General features: G+C 42.7%; 1 protein-coding gene across 2 annotated transcripts in view; it reads right to left on the bottom strand.

The window, feature by feature from the left end:
• The window catches only part of FAM168A (family with sequence similarity 168 member A), a 345,391-nt gene that overhangs the window by 41,964 nt on the left and 289,624 nt on the right, over positions 1–13,803 (bottom strand). For both annotated transcript variants that reach the window (XM_069203838.1, XM_069203839.1), the window contains 2 exons: positions 8,408–8,488; positions 3,876–3,998 (listed from right to left, as the gene is read on the bottom strand). In XM_069203838.1, coding sequence (XP_069059939.1) covers positions 3,876–3,998; positions 8,408–8,488 — 204 coding nt within the window. The remainder of the gene's footprint in view (positions 1–3,875; positions 3,999–8,407; positions 8,489–13,803) is intronic.

Genomic DNA, 13,803 nt, shown 5'->3' with positions numbered 1-13,803 from the left:
GGAATGTAATGTGGAGCCCCCCATATCAATGGGAAATCTCAATGTTGACAATGCGAGTCTAGTGAACCTGCTAGTAATTCACTCTGCCAAGGCATAAACAACAAAGACATAATTCCGTCAAAAGATCTAATGTAAACACCAGTGATCGAGGCTATGTTCAAACAAACATCAGACTTACATGTTAATTAATCTGCACATACTGTACGTGTGTTATACATGTGCTGCAAGTGTCTGTAATGGCAGTGCGATACCACAATATGCATACTCCACTGTACGACACTCCATTCCACTCTGTGCTACTCTACTCCAGTCCAGTCCATGCCAATGTACTCCACTCTAAGCTACTCCATTCTATCCCATTCCACAACACTGTATTCCACTCTACGGCACTCCACTCTACTCTGTGACACTTCACTATATAGCACTCTCCTCCACTCTATGCCACTCCACTCCCAGTCACTGTACTCCACTCTACTCCCCGTCACTGCACTCCACTCTTCAACACTATATGCTACTCCACTATAAACTACTATATGACACTCCATTCTACAACACTGCACGCCACTCGACTCCACCCTAATGCGCACTATGACACTACCCCATTCTATACCACTGTACTCCACACGCTCTACTCCACTGTACGGCACTCCATACCCCTCTATGACACTCTATGCCACTCCCCTCTAAGCCACTCCACTCCACTTCACTCAATGCCACTTTACTCCACTCTATGCAACTCGACTGTGGATATAAGGTAATCTTAACCTTTCAGCAAAACCTTCATCGGCTAAAGGTATTTGGGAAATACAATAATTTTAAAAGACCATTAAATTCATTCTGCAATGCAGATCAACATAAATTCTTAAATAGGGAAACCAGCTGAGCAGCTAAACATCAACGCAAACTCCCTTTCAATTATAATGGTTTATGACAAAAGTGTGATTACTTTTACATATTGTAAAAGCATTGCCAATCATTCTTCCTTTTTCAAACCAAATTAAGTTGGTGTGTCCCATTTTGGAATACAAGTCACCAGTTTATTAAACTACAGCTGTTTATTTATGTTCTCTATTGGGAGTACACATTCTAGTAGAATGATAATTGTTAGCTGTAGAGATACAAACACATTTACAACATAAAAACGAACTGAAGAATACATATTAGAACTTTGCAAACCCACTCACACTCCAGCCTACTTCAGCTGTGCATCACTAGACTGGTCTAAAGAGTAAATGGACACCCCTTTGAAACCTGCACTCATTCGGGCGCATGTTAAAATGGTGGGATCCCCGCTGGCATTAGATTTTACAATAAACAAGCAAAAAGTACACTTTAGCAACAGCGGGTCTAGCAGTCTTTAAAGGTAGTCATACATTAAGAGAACTTCCAATCACTCCTATTTCTGCTTTGCTATTGCAACACTTCTGTGAAAAACATTAAATAACAAACTCACCCAAGGAATGTGCCAAAAACATTTGAGTTAAGAACTACAAAGTCTTGTATTGAGTGAATCACAGAGAAATATATTTAAAGTAATCAAAATACAGTGAGAAAAATGACGCAGTGCTCCAAAGTTGCTCATGCAAAAGGGCAGAGCAGAAGAACCACCACTTAAAAAATAATCAAACGACAAGAAATGGGTTATATGCACAGGGATCAAGTTATAAACGTACACGATGTGATCAATAAATTATTTTCTATTCGAAAAGCAGCCCGATTGCTGTAATGTCAACAATGCTTCGACCTTAATCCATTGGTTAGCATCAGGATAAACCAGGAGAGGGCATCTGGATAGTATGAAGAGTCGCAACTTGAAAAAGGAATCCCTCCTAGAATTCCACTTGATAGGAAATCTTAAGAAACCACCATTACAAGAAGAAATGAAAAGGGTTGATCTGAAGATGTCATTAGTTAGTGGTCTGCACTGTGGCATAGCAGGTCCATTTAAATACCTAAGGCCCAAAGCAGGACCGATCAGCATAAGAATAGGGGATGCAACCATCAACTTCTGGGAAGTTTTCAAGATCACTGTAAAGGGTGAATATACTAATTGCAATGCCAGAGGAGAGCACAGTCATCCAATATTAGCCTCATCAAGATCACAAGTAACCCAACAATTCCACTCATTCAAATTGGGTACTGTAATGGGTTCTTTGCCTCCAGGCGGTAGAGGTATTGGAATAACTCTATAGGCTCAGGATTGAGTGGATAAGTGGTTTATTTAGAAGTAATTAAGGTTGTCTTTTTGATTCTTATGTTTCAGGTTGGCTTCTTATTCTATTCATCCGGGTTCTTTTCTCTCTGGTAGGATTCTGGATCGAGATTCCGGTGTAGCCTGTTCCCGGATAGAAGGAGGTCCGGTCTTTCCCTCGTGGCAGCAGCCCAGGTTTCCCCAAAACAAAAGAAGAACAGGACAACAGGTAAGTGTAGAGGTAAGGCAGGGGTCTTAATAGGGTTAATAGGTTGGTGGGAGGGGAGGGAGGTGTAGGGTTGCGGTGGGATAACTTCCTTCAATAGTGAGTGTCACCTTCCCGTGAACCTTCTCGTTTACTTTCTCTCTTTGGTTTTATCTTTTTTTCTAAGAAGGATTCCCCTCACAGTGAGGTTAGTGGTAGGGTCAGTAGATTTCCCCTCCTTCATAGGACCTCCCCTCCTGGCTCCCCGTATTCCCCTCCCTCGGTTTACTTCCCCTTATCCAAGCCGGCCAGAAACCCCAGGTTAGGTACGAACGTACCTGTGGGTGCCACGCCCCTCCTGGGACGTGGCTGGCCCCTTCGTAGTCTCCTGACTTCTCCCCGGTAGTGGCGGGAGGCGCTCCGTGACCTCCTTTCTTCTCCGGCATCGTTCCGGTCGCGTCACGTTCTTCCCCGACTTTCTCTAGTTCCAGCGTCTCTCTCTCTTCGGTCCGCGTCTGTTGGGCTCCTTCTTGCTCCCTGAGATGGCGTTCTCCTCGTCCGTCCTCTCTTTCACTGGCCGATGAGACGCCTTCTGCGTCTGACATACCCCCGGGGCACTCAGGAGAGTCCCGAAGGGGTGATGTCGGTACGGGCTCGGTCGGCGCGCGTGTAGCCGCGGCGACAGGTTCCCGGTACTTTGTATGAAGCTACACCGCGGTTCATGTTAAACCTTACAAAAAGATGTCAGAGCGCAGTCAGTACAAGGGGGCAGCAGGGCAGACTGATGAACAATTTATGGCACACGCAGACCTGGACCAGTTCTCCCTTTCATCCAGAAAGACAAAAATGTTTGGGAACAAGCCAGAAGTCCATTCTCTAACCTGGGACCATGGCAGAATATGGACAACTCCATTCGAGGAATCTTCAGACAAAAATGCACAGGGCCAATCAACTTATCACTTAAAAAGTGTTAGAGTACTCAACCGTTTACTATGACGCTTTTCTGAACCCATCAACCAGACGGCAAAATAATGCACAGCATGAAAATCTCAAATAAACTCATGTTGCAAAACTAAACCATCCTCAATGGATGGTAAATGAGACTAATTTGTAAGCAGAGTAGGAACCATGCCACCTTTTAATTCAACAAAAGTGTACTTTTTCTCAGTTTCAATGATGCCACTTTTTTTTCTTTTTTTTTTTTAGAAAATGCTGCCTGCAATTGTTTTCTAATCTTTGAGGCGAACCAGAAAATGCAGCCAGGAATCCCCGGCCATTCATGATAGAGTTTAAATAATAAATGTATGGCCTTTCTTCAAAGGTGTATATATTATTGCATATGGGTGAATTTCCATACATTTGACAATCCCCCTTTAACAGTTTTACAATGAGGTTGCTGTTCAAACTTCCCATCACAATCTGGAGCTAGTACTTTCTGTGCACACAGACTAACCATCCATGCTGCAAGTATCTACTTACTAAATGCTGCTGATGAAGCTTGATATGTTCTGTTCTCGTTCCCAGCATCCACCGGGAGGTGGAAGGTACCTTCAGTGGCACAAGAGGATGTCTGTGGCCAGGCCTGTTTCATCAGCAGGGTAGCTTTAGTGGAGGAAGAGAGAAAAGTTTTATTTGATTTTTTTATTTTTTATTTTTTAATAACAACAACATGAGATATATGACAACATTTTTAAGACATAATGACAATTCAGCATTTCGGTCACAGATTACAGTATTTCAATTTCATAGTCAATCAAACAACGATCACACTATTAAACATTAAAGGTGCGCTACCATCAAGAGTTGATATCCATCAAACCTCAAACCAGATAAAATAAAGCAAGCTTATTAGTTGACACTTCTGGACTTTTAAATACCAGCTACACATCAGTTTCAAATCATTCTGCCACTGTAATGGGACGGAAAAGCAAGAACAGACAAGACGTTGGAGATAATCTATGCAGAAACTTTATCATGTGTGCAACAATTACAGCAATTAAAGTAATAAGCACCTAGGGCAATTACCACCATCTGAATAAGATGCATAGCACTACTTTTAATTTTTAGCACTGGTACTCATTCTAAAAGAATTAGCGTGTTAAAAAGCTGTAAGAGTTGCCTGAGTGGTCTAAAGTCACTCTGGTAGAGAATACTGTTTTGTTTTACACTGTAAAAACTTTATTTTGTTTTATATCGTTCTAAAGTGATAAACTAAAATAGGCTTTCTGGACCGTCGTCTTCCAGTGATAAACAGGAAAGATACTCTCAGTAGACTCTCAAATCAGGACTGCAAACTACATGTCAGCACAGGGTTGCTCTACTATAGTCTCTTACTGGTAAACTTCATAACATCAGATCTACTCACTCAGTACTAACTGAGTGTATACCCATGATGAGGACCCAACTCCTCTTTCCCTTAAAAGAAAACTGTGTCTTCACTTCAAACAACAGCATGATTTTCTTTCTTTTATTTAGGTGGGGGCAAAGAATTCCACTTCGCTGAAGACTATTGTGGAGTTTTGTCCACTCCGTACAGAGCGTAGAGTTCCGAAAAACTCCACAAAGCGACACAGAGTGGAGCAAAGTTTTTTTTCTCTTGCGTGCCTCGCCAATGTTAAGTTGCTGAGTGAGAGAAATGCTATGTTGGCGAGCGAGAGCAAGATTTCTGAGCGCAGGCAGTTGCAGCAGGTTGCGGGCGTTCGCGTTGAGAAAGCTGCCGCTCACGTTGAGGAAGCTGCTGCTCGAGTAGAAAATATACTTGAGCAGCAGAAAGAAATTAGCACCCTCTGGCGGTCTGTGTGATGCCGGTCGAACTGATTTTACACAGAGGCAAAGACTCTTGGCACTGAAAATCAGCGCGAACAGCACAACTTACCCAAACTCCACTGCTCGTGGAACTCCACGTAGCACAGTGGAATTTGTTTGGGCACTTCGCGGAGTTCTGCATAGTAGAACTCCGCAAACTCCACCCAGGCCTACTTTTGTATGTTTGGCATAGCATAGCAAAGCAATAATGAGCACAGCCAAAGACACAGAAAGTGAAGAACGCCCGGCAACATGTCACTAGTATCTTTTTGTGCCACTCTAGTGTGCAACCTTTATAGGGTTGGGTAGGGTGGCATCTAGGGACCCTCTTCTGGTATCCTGGTCTCTAGAGTGTTCATCACAGCAACATCCGTCACCAAAACTGGTAGGCCCGATTCTTGGTTCTGCTACTGGTATATTCCACCACATCATACCCATGTTCACTTGTGGTTTTCCGCTTCATTACAGCCGGTGCAGTGAATGCCCACGCTCCAACCAGTGAGGTTTTTGGTACCATTCCTGACTCTTGCAGCATCCAGTCAGGGAGTGAAATCCAGACCAGTGTTTCTCGCTCTTTCACTTCCCCTTTCATCCCTTGATTGCTACCATAAATGCGTAATTCCCTCACTGCTCAGAGCAGGCGAGGACTTTCAGCTAGTCTGTGCACTAGGCTGTTTACTATATATTTATGCATTCCTATAAAGTTTTAATTTTTTACTTTACTGTGCCGACGTGGGCTTTACTCTTGCCAAAACGGAAAAGTAAAGTGAACTCAAGGGCGTCAGGATGCATGCATCTATCATGACGCATTTTACGCAACCCATGTGCACACATGATGCCCACAGTGGGCACATATACATGCATATAAGTCGCCATGTGGGGCATGCATGTGCTATCACATGCCAAAACCAAACAATAATGGACAACATTATTAGCCTTTAAAAGAGCAACATATTGGCTTTGCAAATTATTGTTTTGAATTCTCCAGTTTTAAATACTGCAAACCGGACCTTCAGGGGCATCAGAGGACATGAAAAAGTTGTAAGGCACTGTCATGGGTCCGTTTTGCATCGTAAGTACCAAAATGAAAAGGTGGGGCTCAATGTTTAGAGTAAATAGTGTTAGACGTCACTTTATAATAATATGGTAACTTATCAGTTTATGGATTATTGTCAGCTTTGAGTTTCTTTTGGGTGCCTCAGGCTCCTGTCACACTTTGAGGACCAGCTCTCAGTCTGTCATAACTGTGAGTGTCTCTGGAAGAGAACGACTTTAAGCTCTTTCTTAAAAGTGTCATACAAAGGTTTTATCCTTATTGCCAAGGGTGGAGCTACAGATTTTATTTGCTCCTTCTGAGAAGGCATCTTTCAAAGTTTGTGAGTTTTTTAAGGAAGGGGTTTCTGGATGGCAAGAACTCGTGCATCAGAGTGATCAGAAGCCTATTTTTACTTCGCTTCTGTGCTAGTTTGCTACATCGCCATGCATGATCTAAAGTACTAGATTTCAACAAACATCTAGCCTACATGAAGCCATTCTAGAGTGATCAGGATTGGAATGATCTGATCAGGTCTTCTGGTACCCGAGCTGCAGCACTGGGAGATGCTGTAACCTAAACCTGAAAGAAACAGTTAAGTTATGGAGTAGCGTCTGGCAGGATGAGTGACTTGATTGACCGTAGAAAACCGGTTTGCTACAGATCTCCTTGGACTAGAGCACATCAATTATGAAGTCCAACGATATTGTATTTCGACAACAGAGGGTTTGCAGTTGAGGCTGCTTGCATTAGTGTGTCACAGTGAGGTAGGGAGATCAGATAACATTCAATTTTCAGGAGTTAAGTTGTTAAATTAAAGATTACGTCGTGTGAACTATGACGGCAGATCAACTAGGGTTTTAGCTGGGTGCTCTGTTACCTCTGGCGAGGAGGCATTCAACTACAGCCGAGTGTGATCAGTTTAACAATGAAAAGAGCAGGGCAATGACTTTAAAAATTAGGCATTTAAATGCTGTTCCTTGTGACAGAGGAGCTAATCAGGTTAGTTAAGTAGGTCAATAGGCATTTAATTGGGCAAAAGCGGCATCTGATGATTGCATCATGGTCTTACTTTTATTAAAAATCGAGATCGACACATTCTGTCTGATCAAGGATGATGGAGAGACCAAGAATTATCATCCTGTGGGGATTGTCTTAGACTTTAAGTTATTAAATTCTTTCTTGACTCTTTCCTCCCATGTACATGTGCAAGGAGAGAAAAACAGGTCTGTCTTCAAACACCCCTTTCGGCTTCAGTGTTAATCATCCATACCAAGTCTTTCTGGGAATTCTCTCAAGAAATGAACTTTAAACTTTGACAGCATTTTTAGAAACGTTAAGAAGGAAGCTGATTTTGAATGAGTTTGGACCGATTTTCTTTTGCAGTTTAGAAAGGGAAAGCACAAGTACAAAAACCAGAGTTGGGTATTTCTCTTAACAGTTTTCCAGTGGGAGAAGCCCAGTAGAATCAGCTCAGACAGTGTAGAGATCTTTCAATACAGATCAACAAGTTGTCGGTGATGTGCGCAGACCAATGAGGATCCACAAAAGAATGTAAACAAGCTCAATATGGTATATTTTGAAACCAGGTGCCCACATCATATATGGAGTACATGTCTTACAAGAAGCAGACAACCTCGACAGCAACAACCTACCAACGACTAGCAGCTAACCTTGGCAGCAACAACTTACCAACAGTCGAAAGAGATGAAGAACAAGAACCATGACTTAAGTTAACCTTTATATTCTTTACCACAAAATTGGCCTATCAAATTGTTATATTTTACAGCACAAAACTAGATAATTGTTGTTTACCGAAATATGATGTAGAAATGACTGTCAGCAACAAAGAAGAGACATGTGTTTAATTGATTAGATATGTGCATCAATCTCATGGGAGAGTATAAATATACCACTGATGATGACACAGCAGTGAAACACTGTCAAGTCCTTTACAAAGACTACACGATTCACAACACTCAATTTTCCGAAACGTTAATACTGGGGTGAAAAGGGAAACCTGCACAGTACACAAGACAGAGTTGCATACTGAGGACAGAATAAATCAAGAACAGAAAACATATGTCTGCCTGATGAAAAGGCATGCCAGAGGAGTTGGCGAGCCACTCGTTTACGCATCTTGAAAGGATCGTGGAACAGATGGTCCTCTTACCTGGGGCGTAGCCGGGGCTGCCGGTGGCATACATGTTGGGGTTGTAGGCAGGTGCAGCTGTTGGGTACCCAGCAGGATATCCTGCAGAGAAGAGAGGAACAAAAAAATAATAATCACATCATCAGCCAGGATTGTCAAACAGAAGCATCTACAAAACCAGTGTTCCTTCGACAAGGGGGGGGGTGTCGACACACATCAAGGATTTAATGGAGTGTGAGGACTGCAGATTAAAAAACAAATCAAAGCACCGAGTGTAGTCAATCTCCCTGCAGGAAAGGAAGGGTAAGAAGATCTGAAAGAGCCGACTATTCCTTTTCTACAACGTGCAAACCTGGCAAAGCTTTGTTCTGCAGAAGAACAGGCTGTGGGTATCCTGTCCTCGAAGGCAGTCACTCAAGCTATAATTGAAAAGATTCAGAGACAACTAAATAACACTTAATTACAGGGAAAGCGCACAAGCCTGAGCGAGAAATGAAGCGCGTGAAGGTATGGAGGTTAACAATTTGACAGCAGTGAAGTGAAGATACTCACAAGCAATATGAGATGGAAAAAATGATCCATAACAAAAACTGAGCAGGATGGGAATGTATCTGATGAATGAGCAAGAATCTGGGGGTGGGGGATATAAAAAAAAAAAAAAAAAAATCTGTAAGTGACAAGACAATATGTGCCTGCTTCACATCGGAGGAAAATGGACAGAAAAAATATGGGTACAAAAACACAATGAAGAGAAAATCAGATGAACTATAAACTTGGTCACACAAATCTTTGGTCTGGATGAAAGACTGTAGATGGTCAGACACCAAAAGGGTCTTCGCTTGGCTGAAGAATTGAAAAGGGGCAGAGGAATGGTGTGTGGCTGGAGTAAACTGAAATTATATAGAAACATCCATTTTCTCTCCCATCCACTAAAATGCAGACACCGGAAAATTCAGGAGGTATGGTCACCATTGCTTTGTACTGTGGTCCTGCTCCAAACAGTTTAGTCGTCTTTCACAGACGACACTGCGGCCAATGCTTTAACATTATATTCAACAGTGGACACCGGGTCTGGCACTCGCCCATGACTGGATAGATCTTGTCTAATTCAATTCCTTGTTCCTTATTAGATGGCTTTCCGATCTATTGCTGTGTTTTTCCACCCCAAAGTATTAAGGTTTTACTATCCTTTTTAAATGATGGTCATATTTTTCCATTGCTGATGTGAGGGAGCAATTTATCTATCTGCACTTATCTTTCGAACTGAACTTTAGTACTCAGTGGCAGTACATCTCGATCTCCAATGTTCTCTCTCGTCTCCACTTACCTCTCCCCACCTGCGCCCCCATCAATTTCCCTAAATACCACCCCAGGCCCTGCGACTGCCTCTGTACTGGTTCCTCTCCCTGGCGCTGACACATCTTGGTGTCCTGGTCCAAGCCTTCTAAATTGGGCTTTGCAAGTGCTTGTTTAACAATACCAGCGCTTGCAAAGCCAATTGCCCTGGAAAGCAACCTTGGGACATTACTTCTATACTTGCAAGATGACAACAACAGCAAAGTAGCATCTACACACATCACAGTGGCCATCTTGAAAGTATAGAAAATATGGTTCGGCCATTTTGGAATGTTATTTTCTTAAGATTGCACCACATTGCGCATACAACAAACATGATGATGTAACACTTGAAAGCCAATACTGATAGCAAAGAAGCACTGAAACAGCAAGACTGATTCTCTTTGCCAATGCTTGCTTTCTTTTAAACAGAGTGCCCCTCTAGTGTTCCAATCCTGTGGCCTACATTAGCATTTGCTGTGCTGGATTTTCTATAGCTCATGGTCGTTTACGCAAAGCACACTAGTGCTTATTTTCTTCTAGACTAGAGGGCTATTTCGCCCATTCAGCCCCAAAATACATTTCGATTGTGGAAAAAAATATTATTGACATTTTCACCATTCACTCCTGCGAAGAGTTATTGAAGCTAGGTAGAGTGCCAGATTGTACAGTACTGGGTTCATTCTTGCGCTGAACAAAGTCGATCTTTGTGGAAAAACGAGCTTACACAGTGGTCTAAATTATCCGCCCCCTGTGTAATCAGCAGCCCTGCGCCCAACCAACAGCAGCCACTGACACCTGCTTTAATTGCATGCAGTGGCAGCTGCCTGACAGCAGTGGCGGGGAGAGAAAAATAAATAAATAAATAAAATAATAAAAAACATTTACCTCTTTCTTCTGGAGACGCGTTCGCGTCTCCCACGTCCTCATCACGGCAGCACACAAGCTCCCAGCCAATCACGACGCTGCTGTCATCAGCATGACAGCAGCGCCATGGTTGGTGTGAGCACCCTGCTGTGGCGCTCACAGTGGGAGTGAAGGCCTGTGCATTTTCTCCTCCCAGCTGTTCAATACAGCTGGGTGGAGAAATGCAAAGTGCACATGTCTGTTTGGCCAGCCAAACACGGCTGGCCAAAATAGACATGCACACTTATTGTGCACATAAAACTCCCCCTCCAGCCAATCCCGGCCCCAACCTGGCTCTCAGGAAAAATAAAATTATAATAACGCTTTGCTATAATCATTTTATTTTTCCTTCCCTTTCTGCTTGAAAGCAGCGGGTCGACGCTCCTGTGCCTTAGCGGAGGAGCCGCCCCTATTTAACCGTTTGTTTTATATATGTGACGCCTCCCTCCGTCGAAAAATGTCACTTAACTCCATTTGTGATACAATTCGTTATCGACTGCGTGTCGCCCTTTTACCAGAGGGTACATGAAATAATGAGGGGAGGAGAAAATTCTGCAGTAGAAGTGGGTTTCATAGTTTGTTTTCCTATGCCCGTCACGCAACTTGCAGAATTTTGAAAAAAAAATAATAATGTGCGTCGAAGGAAAATACACACTTGTTTATCAAACCTACCTTTTAATCATGGCCACTGGAATTATGAGGCATGGGAGCACCAAATTATGAGGCAGGGCTCAATGATTATGCAGCAAGAAAACGCAAGTAATGCGGCATAATGTGGCAAATATTTTGATAGTATTACTTCATTAGTTTGTTATTCTTGCACATAGTAATGCTGTCTGGGCAAAGATTCCACCCATTCCAGTGGCTCTGCTTTTAATACAGAATAAACCATACTAAGTACAGACCAAGCGACAAACAAATGCAGAAAGTAAGATGCATTGCAAAGGGCTTTCGCAAATGTACACTCCATGTAACACCCTATGTACTCAAAAGCCCACCTGCCTATTGAGGGAGCTAGCCTCTGAAACAAAGCAGAATGCAAACTATTACAATTAGGAGGGGCTTCAAATGTTATGCTAGATAATGTGCCATTGGACACCAGAGGGTCTTGTGGGTGCTGGGAAGGCAAAATAAATATTCTACCTCCGATTCCCAGAGCATCTGGGGAAAGTTAGGCACTCCCCAAGTACTTTTTAAAGGGGTTGGAAAGTTGTTACTTGGCGTTACTTGAAAGCGCCACCCCCAGAGCGCACCACGAGCACGGTATTGGCTGAAATTCAAACCCTTGAGTTGTTGCGTACTAAGATCTCTGCAGTGGGTGGTCAACCCATCAATCTGTTTTGGGGGCTCTCATTTCTTTATAAAGGTGCTGAACCATCAGTAAGAATTTTCTTTCCCTATTTCAAAAACGACAATACATGGCAAGTAATGCACCTTAGTGGCGAACAAACCGGGAAAGCGGATACGTGGGCACCGCTTAACTTCTCTTTAAACCCAATTTACCCAGCCATTCAAACTTAAAAGGATGCAAACAGCCCAGGGCAGTTTAATTCTGCAGGCTGGAGGAAGATACTTGGCTTCAACTGTTCATTTCGCTAATTCTTCACTTCAAACTTGAGTTGCAGAATGCATGCCAACGACACCCTCCCAGACAGACCCAAATTCGGGCAAAAAACACAAGGTTATTAAATCAGAAACTCATTGGCATCAAACAGCCACACCAAACACTGCTTTATTGATATTGTGTTTCTATGTATGCACTGTGCTATAAAACCGAACCCACTTACCCCTCAATCCCTAATACCAAGAGACATTTTGGTAAAATCAGTAGCAAATGATAACTAATTTTAAACTAAGTTGTGGCCAGCAATATTGGGAAAACTGGATGGATTTGTAGGCATGGCTGAGAGTCTGGAGGTTTCCCCTTAGACGATGTGTTGAGCTCCAAATTGTTCTCCTCTTAAGGAAAAGTTACTTCTCAGTAACACGGATCTCCAGAGTTGGTACCCTTCATAGTTTTCCATATTTGGACCACCTCCGTTATAATGCTTGAAGATCTCAGGAATATTAAAAATACCATTAAACTGTATGCACAAGGCCTGACAGCAGATTTAGGGGGCTTGGACTCTTGTGCCCACTCAACATAACTTGGGCGCTGCTTTTAAGAAGCTATGGGAGCCAAAAGTGCAAATTCCGCTTTAACTTTTTATGCGGCCCATCAGAGACCAAGGATGCAGAGGACAGGGCCAAGAAAACCGCAAAATAATTTTAAACCGTCCTCATGTGGTGAAGCGAAACGGCGTGAGGTATCTGCAAAAGCGTTGTATCCATCACACAGAATGTTTGGCAATGGTAAGTTGTTCTTCTAAAAGATATTGACTTCCACAGATTCTTTCAATCAACAAATACCCAAGCAACTCCAAAGGATGAAGACTATGGATCCGTCCTCATCCAGTAAGTAATGTTTTGCAGAGTGACACACGGGGCCCAAGTTGCCGCCTGTCAGATTGTCTGAACGGAAATCCTCTCTGTAGTGTGAAGTTTCTGCTTTGCCCTTGAAAGTGGGATCTGAATCCTTCAGGCTTAAGCTTATCCACCAGTTAATTGCATTGCTTTGTACATAAGGGGTCCATCTAGATAGAGTTAGTTTCCTAACTACCTTGCCCTCTAGAGGACCTTCAAAAAAAAGAAACAGACATCCATTTTTCCTCCAATCTGCAGACAGTATAATATAGTGGCTTAAAGTCAGTGCAGCATCTAGTCAGTGTACCTCTCTCCAGGCTTCGAAGGGTGGGGCAGAGGGTAAAATCTTAGAGGCTATTCCGATTTAAAAAAGATGGTTTCATTCTCATAGAAATTGAATCTTTTAAAAACTCAGTGGTAGGAAGAGATGTAAGTGTCTGCAATCCACGCATTCGCCTGGGAGAAGTGATTGCCACTAGAAAAAAAACTTTTCCGAGACAAAATATTCAGTGGGCATAAATGCATAGGTTCGAAAGGAGACCCTATGTGGAAAGTAAAAAAAAAGTCTAACTGAAAGACCACAAAATGAGTTTGGAGCTATTTGTTTGGGAGGCCTCTGAAACATCTAGTGAACATCAGTGGCTTAAATGAAAAGCCGGTCAGAGGAAAGGTGTACACTGAGATGGCTGCCAGATGAACTTCTAGGTCCCAAT

This window comes from Pleurodeles waltl, chromosome 8, assembly GCF_031143425.1.
Source record: "Pleurodeles waltl isolate 20211129_DDA chromosome 8, aPleWal1.hap1.20221129, whole genome shotgun sequence".
Taxonomy (NCBI): Eukaryota; Metazoa; Chordata; class Amphibia; order Caudata; family Salamandridae; genus Pleurodeles; species Pleurodeles waltl.
The sequence above is the reverse complement of the archived record's forward strand: the minus strand, read 5'-3'. Positions and strand labels throughout refer to the sequence as shown.